The sequence below is a fragment of the Perca flavescens genome, chromosome 4, assembly GCF_004354835.1.
Source record: "Perca flavescens isolate YP-PL-M2 chromosome 4, PFLA_1.0, whole genome shotgun sequence".
NCBI classification, from domain to species: Eukaryota; Metazoa; Chordata; class Actinopteri; order Perciformes; family Percidae; genus Perca; species Perca flavescens.
Genome location: NC_041334.1, coordinates 37,273,675 through 37,296,373, shown reverse-complemented (window position 1 = coordinate 37,296,373; position 22,699 = coordinate 37,273,675). Strand labels below are relative to the sequence as shown.

At 39.7% G+C, this 22,699-nt stretch overlaps 1 protein-coding gene across 1 annotated transcript; it reads left to right on the top strand.

Moving 5' to 3' along the window:
• Window positions 1–2,616: 2,616 nt before the first annotated feature.
• On the top strand, window positions 2,617–20,215 carry txnrd3 (thioredoxin reductase 3). The gene is made up of 16 exons (XM_028574873.1): window positions 2,617–3,071; window positions 4,120–4,180; window positions 8,446–8,555; window positions 9,566–9,670; window positions 9,800–9,872; window positions 10,284–10,403; window positions 10,545–10,687; window positions 11,152–11,267; window positions 11,799–12,024; window positions 12,404–12,496; window positions 13,830–13,906; window positions 15,919–16,075; window positions 16,942–17,049; window positions 17,696–17,791; window positions 17,924–18,058; window positions 19,667–20,215. Exons 1-16 carry the CDS (start codon window positions 2,955–2,957, stop codon window positions 19,727–19,729), a joined length of 1,800 nt encoding a protein of 599 aa, XP_028430674.1. The 5' UTR covers window positions 2,617–2,954; the 3' UTR covers window positions 19,730–20,215.
• The last annotated feature ends 2,484 nt before the right edge of the window (window positions 20,216–22,699 follow it).

Below are 22,699 nucleotides of genomic sequence, written 5' to 3'. Positions count from 1 at the left end.
ATCATCTGTATCCTTGACCTTAATCCTTATAGCTTCCCAACCTCCTGATAGAATTAATTCATTGTAGCCTATTGACTAAAAACGTGTAAATGCATATGGAAAAGCCACTCATTATTTTGGTGGGAAAAAAAAGAAAGAATGTGATAATAAAAAACAAATAAAATGTATAAGCCTTTGACCTACAGTTACAATTTACAAGCATTAAACTAAAATGTAGGCATAGGGCGCCCGGATAGCTCAGTTGGTAGAGCGGGCGCCCATATAGAGGCTTACTCCTCGACGCAGCGGGCCCGGGTTTGACTCCGACCTGCGGCCCTTTGCTGCATGTCATTCCCCCCTCTCTCTCTCCCCTTTCATGTCTTCAGCTGTCCTGTCAATAAAGGCCGAAAATGCCCAAACAAAATAAAAATAAATGTAGGCATGGACTGATTACTGAACGGGCCTACCAGCCACAGGCCTAGGGACCCAAGGAGTGAGGGGGGGGCCCTGGGCTTTATTTGCAAAATGTCATTGAAAGAGACCCAAAATGACCAAATTCAAATTGTCCTCTTATTGGTAGACACACACGCACACACACACACACACAAAAGTAAATAAAGGTAATTTATATCTGCATACGGGGAGAACAAATTTACAGAAAATATTTTTGTTAAATTAAATGAATGAATTCTACTATGATCAGATGAGTTTTTTCTTAAGGGTATGGGGTGGCACTGGGGGAGGGATGGACTCATGCCCTCAGCTACGGCCCTACACAAAATACATTTAGTTACAGGTGTGTGTGTTTGTGTGTGTGTGTGTGTGTGTGTTTGTTTGTTTGTGTGTGTGTGGTTTATTTTGAAAACTTGTCAAATCAAGAGGCAAAGATTAGTTCAAATGTCACTGAAATGATTTGATTTTCTTAAAAGGTGCAGTCCACCGAATTTACACATGAAGATCAATTTGCTTGTCACAAGGAGTGCTTCTAAGCCTAAAACAGTTGCCAAATGTCCTCTGCAGCTCTGAACCTATCAAACATGTTAAGAGCCTGTGTCAGACTGGGCACATTTAAGGAGCTTGACCCATATCAGGGATTAGAAATCAGGATATCTTAGGCCTCGGCTGCTTTGATTTTCATCATTCCATTTTATTATCCTGTCTCTTGTGAGTCCCCAAACATTGTCAAGGGTGCCCTTTTGTTAAATTATTCCTTTCTAACTAATATGAGTGACATTGTTAACAGTTTCAATATCTAGGTTGGTGTGGTCAGCAATCAGAGCTGCTACTAGGCTACTACTTGGGAGTGAAGCTGAATGTTTCTACCATTTACGCATTACTTTTAGCAAATAACTTCAGCCGATTTTGCATTACTTAGCTTTTATTTCTACCATTTTTGTATGTACCACGTTTAGCTAACTGTTTAACAACTGTTAACAACTCTCTTTCCTCCTCAATAGCTACAGACACAGAAATGACACATATTGACACAGGAAAGCTCATTGTGGGACTGGCTCTAGTGGCTGTAATTCTGCACCAAGGCTGAATTTCGGGAAAGAGACTTCAGATACAGTATTAGGGGACCACTAAGGTCTATATAAAAGAGACTTCAGATACAGTATTAGGGGACCACTAAGGTCTATATAAAAGAGACTTCAGATACAGTATTAGGGGACCACTAAGGTCTATATAAAAGAGACTTCAGATACAGTATTAGGGGACCACTAAGGTCTATATAAAAGTGACTTCAGATACAGTATTAGGGGACCACTAAGGTCTATATAAAAGAGACTTCAGATACAGTATTAGGGGACCACTAAGGTCTATATAAAAGAGACTTCAGATACAGTATTAGGGGACGACTAAGGTCTATATAAAAGCATCCAAAGAGCACCATGTCATAGGACCTTTAAGTATTGTCAATCTATTTGAAGTTAGTAGCCCAATAAGCAAATGTTACAAACTGATGTGATCAGCATTCCCTTAGGTAAAGTTGTGTTGGTTTCTGAATATTCTGAACATATTCCTAATGGTGATCAAGTACTTCAATCATTCATTGATTAATCATCAGCATCCCTCTATACTTCCTTCATCAAAGGAGGGGGCCACTAAGGTCTATATAAAAGCATCCAAAGAGCACCATGTCATGGGACCTTTAAGCTGTATGGTGGGGATACAAAATGCACCTGTTAGCTACTTGTCATAGTCTATTTTCACCGGGAGATGGCGCTAGATAACCGCCTTTTGCCAAAGTCATGCACCAACACTCGTAACGTTAAGTAAGAATAGAAATCTGAAATGCTCAGAGCTACCACATTATCAATATCTACTTTACATTCTGTGGCTATCAATATTAAACTTGAATACACAAACATGCTCTTTATCGCTTCGCTTCTACCTTCATTTAGGATTAGCTGTCTTCCACAGGCGCCTGTAGGACCCCTTACGTCTGTTTTCGTCGCTAGTATGAGATCTTTACTTCTATATATTTATATGTAAACGCGTCAAACTAAAAAAACAACTTTTATTTCAATAACGATATTTCGAGGATAGAGTTGTTCTTGTGCTTTTACGGCATGTAAATAGGCAACCCTGTGACATTAACGTAGGTACGTGCGTTTTAAAGCCCGGAATTGACCGTGTGGGTGGAGTTCTTCCCGTTAACAACGCTGAGCGACGGGATATGGGTGACCGATGCTGATATAACGGTGACTCAGATCAAGTGCACCCTTAGTAGCAAGAGAAGAAATGGTAAAATAGGTTTGGCGCGGCTGGTAGACAAGCAGCTGAGTGCAGAAGCAGAGAAACCTAGGTCAAATCCGCGGTCCATCTGCTTTTTAGTATTTAAGGTCGGCCGAGAGACATTCGTACATTTACTAAGAGAGACTTGGTGCGGTTTAATTTGGGGTTCCCCCTCAGTCTCTTGTCAGCCGTCTATTGAAGCTTGCCCTGCGCAGGCAGACGGGAATACCTTGAAAATGCCTCCCATCGATAATGACACCGGGAAGAACGAACTCAAATGTCGGATACAGCAGCTTATTGACTCCAGTCAAGTGATGGTTTTCAGTAAAAGCTACTGTCCGTTTTGTATCAAGGTAAGGTATTTATTTTTGTCAAAAGGGGGACGATATCTTATTTTAGCTGGTCGGAAACTTCTACTTTCCACCCGCGAAGTTGCACGGGATTGGTCTAATTGCTGGCTCTTCCTTGTCACGTCCATTCACCCGTGCAGTGACTTCGCTAGGTTGGAGGCTGAATACAAAGTGTATTACTGATAAATCAGCCGAATTACATAAAACAACGTCAAGCTGTTAATGTTAGATATAATTTACCATAGGTCAATAGTTGGTGGAGATAGCCTAAGTTAATACCATTAAGTCACAGACGTGTTAACATCTTATCTGAACTTGGTCGCGCTTCTTAAAACTGTTAATTAACGTAGGGAAATATCTAAAGTTATGGACTAGCTATTATGTAAGGACGTAATATAACGTGAGATATTTTTACTGTCAAACACACATCCTGTCTACAAAGTAGCGCTTGTTTCTTTAACCCTTGTGTTGTCATCCCGTCGGCCATGCAACTCTGGTTTTCTGGGTCGAAATTTCAACTTTTTTTTTTTGTTATTTTTCTACACTTTTCTCGACGTTTTTGTCAATTTTTGGTCACGTTTTTTAATTATGTTTTTTTATTATTTTTAACAAGTTTTTTTTTTTTGGTCGATATTTCCGATGTTTTTGTTTTTGTGACCTTTGGCGATTTTTGTATTTTTTTGTCACTTTTTTCAGCGTTTAAAAAAAGAGAAAAATTGTCATAGGGTCAATTCTTTTTGTCTTTAAACTCTGTTTTCCGCCAACATAGCACACAGAGGAGGCGGTTAACGTTAGCTAACAATTAACAGGATTAACGTGATAGGATTTTCTTGAAACAAAGCAATCTTTGACTAATTTTAATGATGGATTTGGAGTATTTCGATTATGTTCAAATCAAGCAATTTAAAGGTAACCTTTTCTAATAAGGAAAGGTTGTTTCGGGGTTTATTGGTGTGTTGTGTGTATTTGGGCTAGGGAATATGTAAACTACCACGATTGAGGAAATTAATATAGGCTATAATTAAATAAAACACATCTGTTTCTTTTGTAGGTGAAAGACTTGTTCAAAGAGCTGCAAGTCGATTGTAATGTGGTGGAGTTGGATCTCATAGGTAAGTTAAGATGTTTTGTTCAGTTTGCAGCATAAGTGCAATGCTATATTTTGTTATGTCTCATGAAAGTTCAGTGGTTTTCCTGGAGAAGCAGACTGACTTAGATTTGTAAAAAAATAAAAATAAAACAACATAAAGTGTATGGAGTATCAAAGCAAGTAGTTACAGGAACGGAGTTACATCAACTGTCCACTTCTGAACAGTTCTACTAACTACTCTCCCCCAAAACAGTTTTTTTCCCATTTGCGTTCGCACTGGCCAAGTGGCCATAGGAACTGGTAGGATGAGGGGTAATGGAGTTCAGACAAAGTTGTCTGAATGCCAGTGTAGACCTTTTGCGATGATAACACAAAATTCGCAAGGTCAAAAAGGTGTGATTAGATGGTAGTGTGAACACAAGACCTTTTTGTCATTATAACACAGCCATCTAACCACCGCAATATATTTTTTTGTGATACTACAGCCATTTAAGCTGCTGCTGCTCTTTTTTTAGTCAAGCAGGTAGGCCTACCTTTATGTGTGCATGTACAAATAACTGTAGTAACCCACTTTTCTATTAAATATTTTATTTATATCAAAGTAAAACGCAACACAGCAAACTTTAGAGTGCAAAGATAAACTTAAGACCTGTTTACAAAAGTAGAAGGCATGCTAAACAGTGAAGTTAATACAATATTAAAAAGATGCAGAAAAGGAAAAGACCCTGAAGTAGGAGCTGAAAGAGTTACAGGAACTGCGGACATAGGAACTTAATAATCCCCAAATTGGTCCAGTCAGAACACGAGACATAAAGGGTTCTAGGAACGTTATGTTCTAGGAACTGCAAAAATCCCTCCGGTCGGAAAGGGACTATAGTTCTTGGTTTTTATGATGCTAAAATCTGTTATAAAAGCACTTCAAGAGAGTGGTGCATTGGTAACCCTTTACTTCACCTGTTTAGCAAATGAAAAACAATATATAAACATTGAATACATGTTTTATAACTGACCATAATGAGTTCGTAAGTAGATATAGGTGTTTATTAATGTATTTGTGAACAACCATAACTCATGAGTGGAGGCTGGTGTACATACGAGATGATGTATGAAAGTATAGTAAAACATAGTTGTAATAAAATGTGTTTTTTATATGAGAATTGTTGACAAATGTGATACATAAAGAAATGGTTTTAAATGTCCTTTTATCTACTTACAGCTAGAGCTGCATCTAACGATTTATTTTTTATTATCTGTTAATCTGCCGATTATTATTTTCTCGATTAATCGAAAATCAAACAAACTGGGATGGACATTTTCCATTAAGTCCGAGATGATGTCTTTTAAATGTCTTTGGCAGTCCGAAATCCAAACTGTTTAATATGATATAAAACAGAAAAGAGGAGATCTATCTTTGAAAGGCTGAAAACTGAATTTTTTTTTTTGCCATTTTTGCACGAAAAGTAACTTTACGATTATCAAAATAGTTGCCGATGTTTTTTTTCTTTTCTATTGATCCACTAATCGATAAGTTGGCTAATCATTGCAGCTCTACTTCCAACTACATCATAGTGTTATGAACTACTATTTATTCAATGTTTATGTAGAGCTTATAAGTACGCGTTACTGGTGTTGCCTTGCTTCATTTATTATGATGTAAATATAAAATGTATTTTCATGGTTGCGTTTATGTCCACACAGTGGAAAATTGTCCTCCGTGATATAGAAGGGATGTTGTGGTAGCTGTTGTCTTGCTTAGTAGCAGCACAAAACGTGCTGAGTCACTCACTGCCTCAGGCCATATCTTAGTAAACCCTTATCTCACTGCTCTGTCCTGCAGAGGGTGTTTCTGTCACAGTCTCATGTGTTTTTGATGAAGGAAGTATAGAGGGATGCTGATGATTAATCAATGAATGATTGAAGTACTTGATCAACATTAGGAATATATTCAGAAACCAACAACACAACAACTCCTAATACTGTATCTGAAGTCTCTTTATATAGACCTTAGTGGTCCCCTAATACTGTATCTGAAGTCTCTTTTATATAGACCTTAGTGGTCCCCTAATACTGTATCTGAAGTCTCTTTTATATAGACCTTAGTGGTCCCCTAATACTGTATCTGAAGTCTCTTTATATAGACCTTAGTGGTCCCCTAATACTGTATCTGAAGTCTCTTTTATATAGACCTTAGTGGTCCCCTAATACTGTATCTGAAGTCTCTTTTATATAGACCTTAGTGGTCCCCTAATACTGTATCTGAAGTCTCTTTTATATAGACCTTAGTGGTCCTCTAATACTGTATCTGAAGTCTCTTTTATATAGACCTTAGTGGTCCTTTAATACTGTATCTGAAGTCTCTTTATATAGACCTTAGTGGTCCCCTAATACTGTATCTGAAGTCTCTTTTATATAGACCTTAGTGGTCCCCTAATACTGTATCTGAAGTCTCTTTTTTATATAGACCTTAGTGGTCCCCTACTGTATCTGAAGTCTCTTTTATATAGACCTTAGTGGTCCTCTAATACTGTATCTGAAGTCTCTTTATATAGACCTTAGTGGTCCCCTAATACTGTATCTGAAGTCCCCTTTATATAGACCTTAGTGGTCCCCTGTATCTGAAGTCTCTTTTATATAGACCTTAGTGGTCCTCTAATACTGTATCTGAAGTCCCTTAGTGGTCCTTTAATACTGTATCTGAAGTCTCTTTATATAGACCTTAGTGGTCCCCTAATACTGTATCTGAAGTCTCTTTTATATAGACCTTAGTGGTCCACTAACCTTAGACCTTAGTGGTCCCCTAATACTGTATCTGAAGTCTCTTTTATATAGACCTTAGTGGTCCTCTAATACTGTATCTGGTCCAGTTTTATATAGACCTTAGTGGTCCTCTAATACTGTATCTGAAGTCTCTTTATATAGACCTTAGTGGTCCCCTAATACTGTATCTGAAGTCTCTTTATATAGACCTTAGTGGTCCCCTAATACTGTATCTGAAGTCTCTTTTATATAGACCTTAGTGGTCCTCTAATACTGTATCTGAAGTCTCTTTTATATAGACCTTAGTGGTCCCCTAATACTGTATCTGAAGTCTCTTTTATATAGACCTTAGTGGTCCCCTAATACTGTATCTGAAGTCTCTTTTATATAGACCTTAGTGGTCCCCTAATCTGTATCTGAAGTCTCTTTTATATAGACCTTAGTGGTCCTCTAATACTGTATCTGAAGTCTCTTTTATATAGACCTTAGTGGTCCCCTAATACTGTATCTGAAGTCTCTTTTATATAGACCTTAGTGGTCCCCTAATACTGTATCTGACGTCTCTTTCCAGAAATTCAGCCTTGGTGCAGAATTACAGCCACTAGAAAAAAGTCCTAGTTTTGATATAGAAAGTTTTTGTAAAAGGGTCAAATTTGACCCGAGGACAACAGGAGGGTTAAGTTGTGGGGTGTAAATGCTGAGGGGAAGTTTGCCCGCAACAGGAAACTTGACTTGACAAAGTCATATCTTGCAGCTAAGGCAGAAAAGAGTGTTTCCACGGTTAGTGGAGTGAATGATTTTGACCAACATGTTGGCAAGCAAACATCGGGTTGACATCCGGTCTAAATTAGTAAGAATAATAAACCTCAGTTAACCATAGCAACAGTGCTGCATTGTTTTACTGGTCAACTCTGACTGGTGTAATAGACTTAACCATGGGTTAAACTGACCACATAGAAACGTTTTGAAAAGAAGGTGACTATTTGAGCGCAGCCTTTTTATTTTTACTTGTGTCTGTGGTGAAAGCACAAAATTACGAACTCAGTGGAAGACTGTGTGATGTAGAGCTGCAAAGCTTAATTTATTAATTGTCAACTATTAAATTAATCGATTTATTTGGTTTTAGTCATTTATTTTTTATAAAAAGTAATAATTCTCTGATTCCAGCTTCTTAAATATGAATTTATGTTTTGGTTTTTTTCACTCCTCTGTGACAGTAAACTGAATCTATTTGAGTTGTGGACAAAACAAAAACGTCATCTTGGTCTTTGGGAAACACTGACATGTTTTCTGTTTTCTAACATTGTAAAGACCAAACAACTAATCGATTAATTGAGAAAATAATTGACAATAAAAATAATCGTTAGTTGCAGCCCTAATGTGATGTTATGCTACCTCCTTTTTTGTTATTTTTGCCTGTTCATGTATTGCTCATGCATTTCCATATGAAAAGTAGATGTACTGAATGGATGGTTATTATTCAACAACCCTATTAACTTTCATTTAAACCACATTAACCCTTCTGTCTAGAGGATGGAACGAACTACCAGGAGATGCTGCTCGAGATGACCGGACAGAAAACTGTTCCTAATGTCTTCATCAACAAGACGCACGTTGGAGGCTGTGACAATACAATGAAGGTGAGTAGCAAATGTGTGCACCTAATTGACTGTTTTACAGGGGTTTTCCTCTTTTGTGCTCAAAATCCTTGTTATACACCACTGTAAACATGGTGTATATGTCCTCCGCATGAAATGTTACTCAATCAAGTGTCTTATTCAGATGCCAGAAGCGATACAAACGAGCCTGTTTAGCTCAAGCTGAAGCTCTTCTTGCATAAAAATGACTCATGAAATGTGGTGTGTTTTTTAATGCCAACCACAGATTAAGAATAATCGGTAGGTCTTTGTCAAAGCAGACATGGCAGGAATGGAAGTGACCTAACCAAAACATCTAGGTGTGCTAAGGGAAGTGTTGGGCAAGCTATTTGGAAAGTATAGTGAGCTAAGCTACCAATTATTCTACATTATACCATGGTCTGGGTGAATACTCGATTCTGATTGGCTGCACCGTGTCCATTTAAAAAAATATAAAGGATGTAGGACACCTACTAAAGGAGTTCCGGTGAAACTGACTTTTTTAACATTACGTTGCTACCATAGAAATGGCAATAAAATAAATCTGAACAAGCTTCCTCTGGAGTGATTGGAAATGTTTGGATGCCACGAGTCGGACACGCAGCCATCACTGGAATCTAATTCTACAAATGGTACAATACTAATAATAGTGTAGCCTAATCTTTGTCTGGAACTTTGCATAAATACCAGTTTAAACAGAATTAATAGACGCCGGTATTGTTAAATTAACAGAAGAGCCGTGCTCAGAATACGAGGTCGACAGAGTTAAATCGAGGCCCGCGCTGACAGAGCATGGCTAACAGGAAGCCCTGTCGGAGTAAAGAATGGATTAACCTTGAGATGGCAACACTCGTACTGGGACAGCTGTCACTAATACCAGCGGTTTTGAAAAAAAGAAAAGCTCTATTAAATATGAAATGTTTTAGTCCTTCTGACTAGATTTGAAATGAGTTTATGCATATGGTTACTACATGATCACCATTGAGGCCACATTGTGTTAATGTTTCGGTCAGGCTCATAAAGACGGCAGCCTGCAGCAGCTACTGAGCAGTAATGAAGCTTATGACTACGACCTGATCGTCATCGGAGGAGGCTCGGGGGGCCTGGCCTGCTCAAAGGTGACACTATTAAATGCAGCACATTTTCAGTCTTAGCTTAGCCAGCAGCTTGCACACAGTCTGCAAAAACGTATTAATAAATCAAGGATGCATGCAATGATGCAGTAACATTGGCTCTGTTGACAATAGGAAGCTGCTGCATTGGGGAAGAAGGCCATGGTACTGGACTATGTTGTGCCAACACCAAAAGGAACAACCTGGGGTAAGATGCTTTCACTTTAGGATACCCAGTTACGTGATTAGAGCTGTGAAAGATTAATCGATTAGTTGTCAACTATTAAATGAATCACCAACTATTTTGATTTTATAAATAAAAAAAAAAACTCTGATTCCAGCTTCTTTTTTTTTTCCCAGTCCTAATAAAATGGTAAATCTTTTGAGTTGTGGATATAACAAGACATTTTAGGGCGCCATCTGGGGCTTTGGGAAACACTGACACGTTTCACAATTTTTTTGTGACATTTTATAGACTACACGACTAATCGATTAATTGAGAAAATAATCAACAGATTAATTCGCAATCAAAATAGTTATTTAGTATCCGCCCTACACGTGTATATTTTAATCTCATTTGGTCTTGAACTCACTCATGTGTTCTGTTGTGGGAGATCAGGTCTCGGTGGAACTTGTGTGAACGTGGGCTGCATTCCCAAGAAGCTGATGCACCAGACGGCCGTGCTGGGCACCGCCATGCAGGACGCCCGCAAGTTCGGCTGGGAGTTTGACGAGACAGGTGAGGGCTCAGAGCACCGGCCCCGGAGGTCACGGAGGGGGGACATCACACCGGTTTGCCGCGGTAAATCAGATGCAAACCATGTCAGTAGTCTGTAGTTGTTGGGATTCCACTGATTCCAGTCATTCTGTCCTTTCTCAGTGAAGCACAACTGGGAGACGATGAAGACGGCGGTGAACAACTACATTGGCTCGCTGAACTGGGGCTACAGGGTGGCACTGAGAGACAAGAATGTCAACTATGTCAATGCCTATGCAGAGTTCATTGAACCACACAAAATCAAGGTAAATGAGGGGCGCCTGGGTAGCTCACCTGGTTTTGACTCGGACCTGCAGCCCTTTGCTGCATGTCATTCCCCATCACTCTCCCCTTTCATGTCTTCAGCTGTCCTATAAAAATAAAGGCCTAAAATGTCCAAAACATAATCTTAAAATCAAGGTAAATGAGTACTTATGATATAAAGGAACCTTAACTTTCCTCGTACGGATGATTAACTGGCGTTGCTGGTTTGGTTCCAGTCTCAGGGCTGTCTGCTCTGAAATGTTGTTTAACCTGTTGTAGCAACCTGTGTTTGTCTTGTTGTTGCTAAACATTTAATCTCCATAATTGGATGCCTTAGCGCATTGTTGTTGTTTTTGCCTTTCCCAATTGTGATCACAGAACAAGCTTCACCCAAAGCAGAAAGAAAAAGCGTCCTGCACGTCATTAAGAAAATAACTTTTTTTTTTTTTGTGTTTTTTTCTGACAGGCAACAAACAAACGGGGGAAGGAGACCTTTTACACAGCGGCCAAGTTTGTCTTGGCTACAGGCGAGAGGCCGCGCTACCTGGGCATCCCTGGAGACAAGGAGTACTGTATCACCAGGTGAGGGCACAATTACATGGTGGCTGTAACACCACCAGCCCTATCTAATGACAGGCTGTGTTACTGGAAGCCTTATCTAGAGCTCCTTTTTAGATCCGAAGGTGGGTTCAGCAGATGTCTGAAGAAATATCTCTTGCCACAGTGTCTGATCTCTGAAAACACAAACACACCGTTCACTGATGTGGATACGCTTGCATCCTCGGCGGGTGGCTTTGTCTCAGGGCATCTGTTGATCTCCCAACTGTGTAAATGTTATGTAAGATTGTCCCCAGGTGTCTTTGATTATGCTGATGTTTTGGAAGCCTACAAATGATCTTGTGCTGCTCACTTAGTCCTACAAAACCGTAGTGCCACTGTCAAAATGTTAGTTTTTAAACCGCAGCAGGTGTGTTTTTTAACCAAAAAATCCCCTATCACTGAGAAGCACATGGAAACTTGAGAAGTTATTGTTAGCCGAATAGCAGTGTAGCTTCATGTTTCACCGCTCGCTTTGTTTGATATCCTCTCTGCCTGCCTTTGTTTGTCCACCAGTGACGACCTCTTCTCGTTGCCCCACTGCCCGGGAAAGACCCTGGTGATCGGGGCATCGTACGTGGCTCTGGAGTGCGGTGGATTCCTGGCCGGCCTGGGTCTCGATGTCACCATCATGGTCCGGTCCATCCTGCTGAGGGGCTTCGACCAGGACATGGCCAACCGTGCCGGAGAGCACATGGAGGAGCACGGTGTCAAGTTCCTCCGCAAATACGTCCCCGTAAAGGTGAGCGTTAACTAAACTGACTAGAGAGTATTTTAATTGAGTCAGCCCTTTCATTTACACACACACACACACACAGCAATGTAAAGCATGTTGGACTAGCTGCAGTGGAAATGTGTTCAACCCATCCAAATTACAGCACATGCTTCAGGAAAGATTCCTTTCATTTGACAATTTTAATCTTACTTAAAGGTACAGTTGGTAGTACAACTGGTAGTTATCAGACTTTGAATGGTGTAATTATACAGCATCCGATTTAACTGCAGGACCATTTTGCATCAAAAGTTTAATCTCTCAGGTAGACATTTGACACAGCACAAAAAAATGTTGCCCTTTGACTTTCTCGTGTGTGTGTGTGTGTGTGTGTGTGTGTGTGTGTCAGGTAGAGGAGCTGGAAGCAGGCACTCCTGGCAAGCTGAAGGTGACAGCCAAGTCCACAGAAACCGATGAGCTCATCGAGGGAGAGTACAACACTGTATGTATTGAACAGTTCACACTTCCATCTGTAAACGTTGTAGAATACTGTGGAAATTATTTGATGTTTCTTTCTGGGCCAATTTTGTAGGGAACCCTAAAGTGTTCAGTATTTAATAAATATACATACATACATACATACATACATACATACTACTATAGAACAATTTGTGAAATAATTGAAATTATTAAAACTCATGTTTATTTCTTAATCAACATTTTTATTTCATAATTGCATTTTTCATGACCGTAGTGTTGTCATCGTCCTCTCACCTTTCAGCCAATCACGTTTCCCCTGTTGGCTCCTGCTAGCTTGAGCAACAACAATGCTAAAATGATTCAGAGTCAACTAGAAGCTGCTGTAAATAAACACACCCTGTGTTCTAATGCCCATACTACCATACTATTTAATATTCCAGAAGAAAATTAAGTATGTCTCAATACATAGTATGTGTTACGGCCACAGCAAACAAACACAATTTAAATGTAACCGTCAACATATTTAACGCCAAACCCGAGGATAGTTAAAGTAAATGAAGGTTTATTCACACATTAACCATTATTGATTAAACCAAAATTATGGGAGTCTGGAGGTCTGGCCAAAAAGAAGGGAAGAAGCCTGAGCCAACCCCATCAAGGGCCGTTGGACCCAGAAAGCCCCCCTAACTAAAGAGTAGACTAATTAATAGAAACAAAGCCGCAAAAACTAGACTACCAGGCCTCCATCCTCAAGGCATTGAAACACACAAAAGAAGATAACCGAAGACAACGGTGATCAGAGCTGCTTCAGTCTGTCTCTCGGCCTCTCTTATATCCATGGGGGGGCACCCTCAATCAGATATCGGGAACACCTGAGCTGAACAAAGGAAAAAGAGTGCAGGGTGGGGAACGCGTAACAGTATGTCAAATGCAGTATGCCAAAAAATACCAGGATGTCCCACTGCGGTTGAATTTTGCAGTAACAAGCCAGTGTGTTTTTCTGGCTAATCTGACCCACAATGCCTCATTTATGATCAAGTGGGTCAAATTTCAAGGTGCAATGTTATGAAGAAGTAGTATGTGGAACTCAGCCATAGACACAACCTACACAGTAAACTTATTTAGTATTGTAGTATTTTTTTTTATTTTATTTTTTTTAAAAGGCTGCTAATGCTACCAACCAAGCATTATCAATTCATCTAAAAGCAGAAATAATCCAACAAACAACTACCTTTTTTTTCTTTTCTCTAGTTTTGTCTCAAGCCTACATCTAGCCATTCTTGTGTAAATAAAAAAAAAATAGGAAGGACCCAAGGACTTCCTTTTTAAATACAATACATTTCTTTGTTCTTCAGGTGTTGATAGCAGTGGGCCGAGACGCATGCACAGACAAGGTTGGCCTGGACAAGGCAGGGGTCAAAGTCAACCCCAAGTAAGTTTTATTATCTCATTGTATATCTTTATTTTTCCTACATAAGTCTGTCCCGTTATATGGGGCGGCCTGTGCCTTTAAGACTTGTGGTACAGTCACGGTGATTCAGCAGTTTTTCCCATGGCTAGCTGCAGGGGTGGTGTGAGTGTGTTGGGAGATTTGGTAGGGAGAGAGGAGAAGTATCCCTGTACAACATATCTGCTGCTTTTTAACCCTTGTGTTTTCAAAGCTTTTTATATCAGAAAATTGTTTGTTTTTGTTTTTCTTCACCCAAACTGCCCAAATTAACATGGATGTAATTTTGGGTGTTTTTATTCAATTTTATAGCATTTGAGAAACATTTTTAAAATGGTTTCAAAACCATCTCCTGACTAAACGTTGAAATAAACAAGTCCTGTGATCCACTCAACATCCTCTGATCTTAACTATTAAATGAGGTATAATGTCCTATAAATTAAGTTTATTGACCATGAATTAAAGAAGTGACACAAAGGTGAAATCTAAATCTAAATGTTTTTCGTGCTGGTGTCCATATTATTGGACTCCATTTAGGGTGATTACTTTTATCAATACATTTTCTGTATTTTCCTCTTTTGCTCTGCATAAAAAAAAAAAAACTAGAGTTAAAGGTAAAACAGTCTTATAAAGTCATTGGTTTTGCAATTGATTATTTATTCCAATATTAGAAGTATGGAAAATGTAGCCACTATTTTGTGAATGACTGACTGGGTCAGCTGTGAGGCCGACAGGAATTAAGACAGCATGAGGCCAGCTTAAAAGAGCGCTCGGTGGGTCACATGGACCCAGTCTTATGACGTTAGTAGTACTCTGATGAGGCCGACACACAGCCAGAGGGCCACTGGGTCCCGGGGCCATCAACAGGTTTGTTGTTCTGCTGCTGTACAGTGTAGGATATATGGCTTATATGAATACTTCTATAGTTTGTTTGGTTACGCTTTATTTGAAGGTATCTACATAAGAGAGACATGACACTGTCATGAACGTGTCATAAACATTATAAACAGTCATAAATGTTTATGACATAACACTTGTATGTGTCATTCGGTTTTTGTCATGACAAGGTAGGGTTAGGGTTCATGTGTCATGACTGTGTCATCTGTTCATGACTGTGTCATGTCACTATTATGTAGATACCTTCAAGTAAACCGTTTTTTCAATTCTTTCCTTAAGCTCACTTAAAGGTGCAGTAGGTAAGCCTTATAAAACTAACTTTCTGTCATATTCGCTGAAACTGACTCTATGTTTGAGTAGAGCTGGGCGATTTGTTTCCCGATTTGTTTTTTTTATAAAAAACTTGATTTACGATTATTTTTTTTATGAAAATATGAATCGATTTGACCTACCAACTCAATTTTTAACTGAGAAGTTGGCGATATTTACATTTTTTGGGGTGTTATTTTGTGTCTCTGCTGCTTCCACACCCATACAAACTTTGAAACCAATCCATCCATGCTGTTTCGAGTGAGATACGGTTTCTGAATGTGTCCTTCCTTCAGTCTCCGGATGAGCTGCTCAAAATCTGCACGGGTTTTTACGTCACTAGCCGAAACGAGCTGGCTAACCGCAACCGTTAGCATGCTAGCGTTAGCAAAGCACTACAACGCACAAGTTCACCATAATCTACAAAAGAACTACTTGCATGTGCACCCATGTTTAGAAGTCTCCCGGCTAATCCTGCCTTGTAACTGACTGAAGTTGGAGGAACAGGCTTTCTTTTACTGTCTATGGAGCTAGCTCACTCTCACTCTGTAGCTAAAACAGAGTTGAGGTGAAAAGAGGATCTGCAGCAGTGAGAGAGAGCTGTGCAGTACAACAAAAATATGGTGGTTTTTTTTGAAAATTAAACCATGTAAACCTATTCTGGTACAACCTTAAAATACAGTTATGAACCTGAAAATGAGCAGAATATGGGCGCTTTAAGTAAAGTCATTCACATTTGAAATGAAGCATGGTAGGTTCCTCCTTGCTGATCTCTCCGTACCATCCTCTAGGAATGGAAAGATTTCAGTCAACGATGAAGAGCAGACCAATGTTCCCCACATCTACGCCATTGGAGACATTCTGGACGGCAAGTGGGAGCTGACGCCTGTAGCCATCCAGGCTGGCAAGCTGCTGGCACGACGCCTCTACGGCGGCTCAACGCTTAAGGTACATCGGCTTTAAGAGACACTTACACATGCCATCACAATGATAATTTGTATGAACGGTAAAACACAGTCTATCATTAATAAATGACAGTGGCAGTAAATGTGTCAGACTTCTCCATGATTCATATTAATGGTGAAGCTTTTGTTTATTAGGGTTGGGCATCGAGAACCGATTCCTAATCGGAATAGTTTCAAAAATTACGATTTCATCGGAATAGTTTCTTTATTGGAATCGTTTGGAATCGTTTGGAGGATTTGGTTTCAAATCCAATCATCACTTTCCAATTTAACATGCGCAAGTTTGGGTTTCCGTAGCAGCCAGGTGCTTGTTGTGTTGCAGCCTTGGAGCACAGTAAGCGGTGCTCTAGTGTGGCTTTATTTTACATTGAAAAAGCCCCGTCAAACTGCAACCCACCTTTGAATCAAAATAAAACTTTCCTCTTATTTGTGAAATAAGCATGTGACCCGTTTCAACTCCACCACTCAAAGAATCGGAATCGAAAGAATCGGAATCGTTAAAATCCAAACCATGCCCAACCCTATTGTTTATGTAGTATGGAATAAAACCAATTGAGATCCATCAAAAATGATTCGAAAATAAGTGAATGCTTGCATTCTGAAGGGAAATTTAACTGAAGTGTGTAGAAATTCCAGTCCAACTTGTGTTTTGTATTGTAGAATTAGTTTTTAGTTTAACATTGACACGTTAACTATGATCACAGGACGTGGCAGTCTGAATCTACCTGAAAGGGTTATTTCAGACAGGGCCACTCTTGAATAATGACTGGAATAATGTGGGACATGCGCCAGCAAAGAGACTTTGTATTTCCCTTGACAAACAGAAGGTAACTGTCTGTGTTTGTGCAGTGCGACTATGTCAACGTTCCCACCACGGTCTTCACCCCACTGGAGTACGGCTCCTGTGGTCTATCAGAGGACAGAGCCACTGAGCTCTATGGGCAGGACAACCTTGAGGTAAAAACACACACACACACACACGCCTCTACCTATCTGTTTCACCTGTGAACCTTGTGACAGGCAGGAGTCCTACTTTGTAAATTGGGTTCTCAAAATCACTGTTATACTGTTTATATGAGTAGATCTGGCTGGAAATATATTTGCAGTATGTCTCCTTAATTTGAAACTTCTCATTTGTCTCTGAATTCTGTACATAGCTGACTCAATTGTTCATGTTTTGTACTTTTGTATGGTCTTACACAGGGTGTGTGTATGTGTTGCCTTTTGACCAGTTAACGAGCTCGTCCAATCAGATTTGTTTTGTCTGTGGTTTCCTTCAAGTTGCTGCTTGCGACCTGACTGTGCCTTTTACAATTTCACGATCTTTATTTCTACGTGTTTGTGCACGTGGATGGGTTAGTATGCCAGCCAGAATATATATGGTGTATTACTACAGAATGAAACAGTACCATGAGCTCCTCAGTACACCCAGAAGACTTGGACTGCAGATGTAGTTGAACAAACCTTTCCCTCTTTTTTTAATTTATTTAAAGGTTTAAAAGAAATTGCTGAAATTATGCTGTTATTCAGCGCTTATATAATGCAGCTTTGCTGTTCACACTGTGTAATAGACCATCGTTGTGTTCTTGGTTTCTGTGTTCAGGTGTTCCACAGTCTGTTCTGGCCTCTGGAGTTCACCGTGCCCGGCAGAGACAACAACAAATGCTACGCTAAGATCATCTGCAATAAACTGGACAACGTATGATTTTTATTACTGCTTTTAAATGCACCGTATCAAATCTGAGCCTGGAGCAACCAGTATTGTGTTTCCCTTCCTGTGTCACGTGAATGATCGTGTTGTTGTTGTTACTGTGACCCTGTCCCGCTGTAGGATCGAGTCATTGGGTTCCACTATCTGGGTCCAAATGCTGGAGAGGTGACGCAGGGCTTCGGTGTAGCCATGAAATGTGGTGCCACCAAGGAGCAGCTGGACGCCACCATCGGCATCCACCCAACCTGTGCTGAGGTAAGAAGTCAACAACTTTTTTTTTTTTTTTTATATCAGTTTTTATTAATTTTTTTACTTTCCATCTCTTAGTGGTCTGGTTTGGTTCAGTGTTCACATTCTTGCTTACAAACTTAATCAAACAAAATTAGTATAAATGAATCCGTCGCAACTAGCCCCCAACCATCTTGTTGGTGATTGGCTGGAGTGGTTTGTTGTATTTAGGTGCACAGCCTGTGCCCCTAGTGCTTGTTTGACGTTTACGACCCCTGTGTTGTCTCCCGAGACCGGGCTTTTTCACGGTGTGTTCAGGGGCCAGGCAGCTAGCGGATCAAGGAGAGATGCCTACAATTTGAGACAAAAATTAAATTGTGCTGAAACCATGCAGGAACTCCTAGTGCACCTTTTTTAAGTATCCTGGTTATGATCAGGTTTTTGGAGTATCTAAATTATGCGTTGTGCACATATGGATATGCTATCTGTAGTACTCTTAATAGAAACCACGACACTGTGGCATGTAATCGCTTGATCCTGGTTTCTGAATATTCTTATGTGGTACAGACCATAATAGATGACCTGGTGAGGAATCAAGACACCGCTGCACTCATCAATAGGCTGACTCACTTTTTAGACTTTTTGTGAAACTTGTAAGGTAGTCTTTACTATCCCAGATGGGCAGGTTGTTACATTAGACTCATTAGTGTTGTACTAGACTAATCTAAGAGCAAAATGAAGACTGGCCCAACATTACAGACCAGTCTAAAATGTTTTTGTTAAACTCTCCCCAGTGCCCATCAAACATTTCCCGTTGAGTATGTTGCAAAAGCATTCTGTTGACTGACCAGGACATGACATTTTCCAGAGCAAAATGTTTTTTCCACAACAAACATGTTGTGAAATCAAACAAAGTTGTGTATGATGCAGGTGTCCTGACTGTACGTTGCAGGCTGATTTGAATGATTTGCACTTGGCTCCCATATACTGTCTGTGGTGTAGTTTAAAAAAATCTGTGTAAATGATCCCGTTGTGCCAGACACAGATTTGATCAGAATACATAACCGGGCAGCGGCTTAAAGTATTAACATGAAGAAAACAAATTCAGTGAAAGAGTGTTTTTAATCCTGTTTAGTTTTTGCAGATTGCAAGCTGAATCAAAAAGTAAATCTCTATTTAGTTTTGCCCACCGTGATGCATGCTGTGCATTAATTAGCGTAACTTAAGCTCTTGCCATTACACATTCATTATGTTAATGTGGTGCGGTGATAATTGCAGCACATTAAGCTGCTCAATCGCCTCTTGTTTGATGTTTATTAATTTGTTAATTTAACCATGTTGTGCTTATGTCCAAGTTTAATAATCTTTTATGGAACTATAGTTATAAACGGCAATGTTCACTCAGAATCCTTTGCTGCATGTCACCCCCCCTTTCTCTCCTCCCTTTCCTGTTTATCTACTGTCTCTATCTAATAGAGGGGGAAAAGCCCCTCTTACTTCATTCAAATAATTTAACCAATTTATTTCTACGTAGCTGTAAAAAAGGTCCAATGTGCATTCCTGAAACGTGCAAATAGCCTGCAGAGGTGCAATCTAAAGCTGCTCCGCCTGATGTTTTTCTCCTTATCCTTTCAGATCTTCACCACTCTGGATGTAACCAAGAGCTCTGGGGGAGACATCACCCAGTCCGGCTGCTGAGGTTAAACCCTGCGCGTTTAGCGGGCTGCTCCCATATTAGGCTCTCCTACCAACTCCTCTCATCTGAGTTTTTAAAGCTCCGCCTCCCCTCCAGCTGCTCCGTGTACCGGGCAGTTGTTTCTCAGGACAAACCTAACACCGTGGCCAGCGTCTGAATGATCCTCGAGGCGACTGAAAGAATCCCGAGCTGAGGCTGTGCAAGTCTCCGGCTCTGGCTGAGGTAGTTTGATATGAGGGCAGCCTGCTGAACAGCGGGGTTACTCTGCTGCTATTTCTCCTGGTCTCCACCAGGTGTGTCCTTCTCAGAGGAGCACAAACACACACACTACTACTGAGAATGTGTGTGTGTTTGGGCTGTTAGTGACGTCCTGGCCCGTAACCTGAAATACTCGGGTGGGCAAGGATCGATGTCCCTCTGCAGAAGCGCCTGGCGGGGGCCCAAACCCTTCGTCCAACTCCCAACTTCAAACACTTGTCATCCACCATATATATATATATATATATATATATATATATATATATATATATATATATATATATATATATATATATATATATATATATATATATATATATATATATATATATATATATATATATACACCAAGTATATATATATACCAAGTATACAGATTGCATACGGACTTGAATTGACTTCAATAAGACATAAAAATGCGCACACAACCAGGGTTTGAATGGATACACTGCTCTGAGCTCTGGTCCGGCTTGTGATGGAAACATTATGTAGGTCTGTCTGTCTGTCTGTCATCACGTCTTCTCTGTTGAGCCTTCATCATTCCACACATATTCCTCTTACCAGGTCTTTGGGATGAAATTGAGGCGCATACATGTTGCTGTCAATATTGCTATTTTGAGGCACCGGGGGTTTTCTGCCTTTTGTAAAAAGAACTATCTTTACAGGGTTCATACGTTTTGAAAAAAACTGGAAAAGTTATGGAATTTGAAAAACGCAAATTACAGGCCTGGAAAGATTTTGGAAACCTAAAAAGACCCGGAAAGTTTTGAAAAAGGCATGGAATTTTTTTTTTTTACCATGTATTTTCAGGTCATCTTAACCTCAACGTTATATTCGGGGAGAGATATTAAGAATCCCACTATGAACCACATCCATTATCATTCATTTTATAGTTAAACCTCTGAGGGTAAACTTTAACACTGATTAGTATTCTTATTGTATAATGTCGACTGACCTTTTCAGGAACACATAGTCATGGAAATTTGCCGAAAAGTATTGGTTAAAATGCGTATGAACCCTGTCTTTATCTCTTCCAAAGTATTTATCTAAACAAGTCTGCAGAGAGATCATGAGTCGGCACCTTTCCAACCTTGATGTGCTGCATCACAACCATTTCAGAGAAAGTTTAATGGAAAATACAACCGGAATTGTACCGAATGTTTAAAAAAACAAAAAAAAGAGAAGGAAAAAAAAAACATTTTCACAAGTTTTTACTATATTAAGTTAATGCTTGTTTGTTGCATCTTGCTGTTTGCCTCTGCTTTATGTGTATGTATAAAGATCTGTTCGATCTTCTAGAGAACGGCATTCCAGCTGCTGTCGGTGAGCGACGTTGGTCATCTGTATGAATGACTTGTTTGTTGGTGTCAGACCACTGTAGATGACTTCTCTCTCAAGATTTAATAAAGACTGAACTCTCCTTCAGTGTTGTCGCACTTTTTCACTTGTGGAAGACGAGCAGTTCTGCGGAGGAGTTGTTCCTTAGCAACCTGCTCGTCACTTTCCGGAATTAAAATATAACCGATGAAGTTACTTTCCAATATTTTCATATTGGTTTAAGTGGCGGTCCTGGACTGGAAAAACCAGAGACCTGGTTTCCTGGTGCTACAGTACATCAGGAGGATCCCTGTTATTTAGGAACTGATTAAAAAAACTAGGTTTCAGTCTAGTCCTATTCATACATATTCCATTTAGATATTAAGGTTATCTACTGTGTATATAATAAGACCTGGATGAAAATCTTTTTCAGATTTTGCAACAACCAACAAAGACTTTCCATGCATCCATTTAACAGAGGCAGCACAAAAATAACTTTATGGGTTTTTTTTTTTTTTTTTTTTTAACATTTTCAGCTTCTCTGGTAATAAAAATCAGTTTATGGAAGTTTCAATATTTGTTTTATGTTTTTGCATCATGAAGATGTAGAATACATTCAGACCTGGTATATGGACCTGAGTAATGCTCGTTGCTGAACAAGACATTATGAAAAAGGGCTGCATTCTTGATAACACTCCAAAATGGGATAGAAGTGTCATACATACACCACTTATTGAGATCAGTCTGCATCATGAAATCAAAACCGACTGCTGAAAATGGGCATTTTGAACATGCCTAGAAGTAAATGAGCTTCTCTAATGCTGATCAGAATGATGAAATAACACGTCTAAATAATCTGGTGTTTTAATCATTTCTGCAAAATATGTTAGGGTATTGGCTTATTAAATATGCTGCATTGTTTATTTCATAATGTCTTGTTTATTTCATATTTAACACTGTGGGGGTGCATAGCCACGCTGCAGCACAGCATGAATAACGAAGAGATGAGGTGGTTGGGTGTTTTGAGTGCTCCTAATGCACAGGTACAGTGGACCAAAATCAGCATCCTATTCATGTCCTGGACATCAGAGAGAGCTGCAGTAATAATAACATCATTTCCTCCCGGCGTCTGTCTTTCTGTGGGACTATTCAGCCCCCACAAGTGGCGGTGCTGATCAATAAGCGTCTGGGCTGGTGTGAAGCTTTTGTTGGGTTCACACGGGCTCACATCTGAAAACACTCAACACCGCGGGCTGCCATGACAACTCAGGCTTTGATGAGTTGTATTTGAATGATTGACCCATTTGATTGAGGACAACCAGTCCGTGATACGAGCTAATTGATTCACTGGTGTTTGCTATTCCAGTAGCGAAAGTCCTGTTTCAATGTTTTGTGAG

Coding starts and splice junctions, on each gene's coding strand:
- txnrd3 (XM_028574873.1), top strand. CDS start 2,955: ATGCCTCCCATCGATAATGACACCGGGAAGAACGAACTCAAATGTCGG. Junction 13,907..15,918: donor GGGGTCAAAGTCAACCCCAA/GTAAGTTTTATT, acceptor ACCATCCTCTAG/GAATGGAAAGATTTCAGTCA. Junction 17,050..17,695: donor ATGGGCAGGACAACCTTGAG/GTAAAAACACAC, acceptor TTCTGTGTTCAG/GTGTTCCACAGTCTGTTCTG.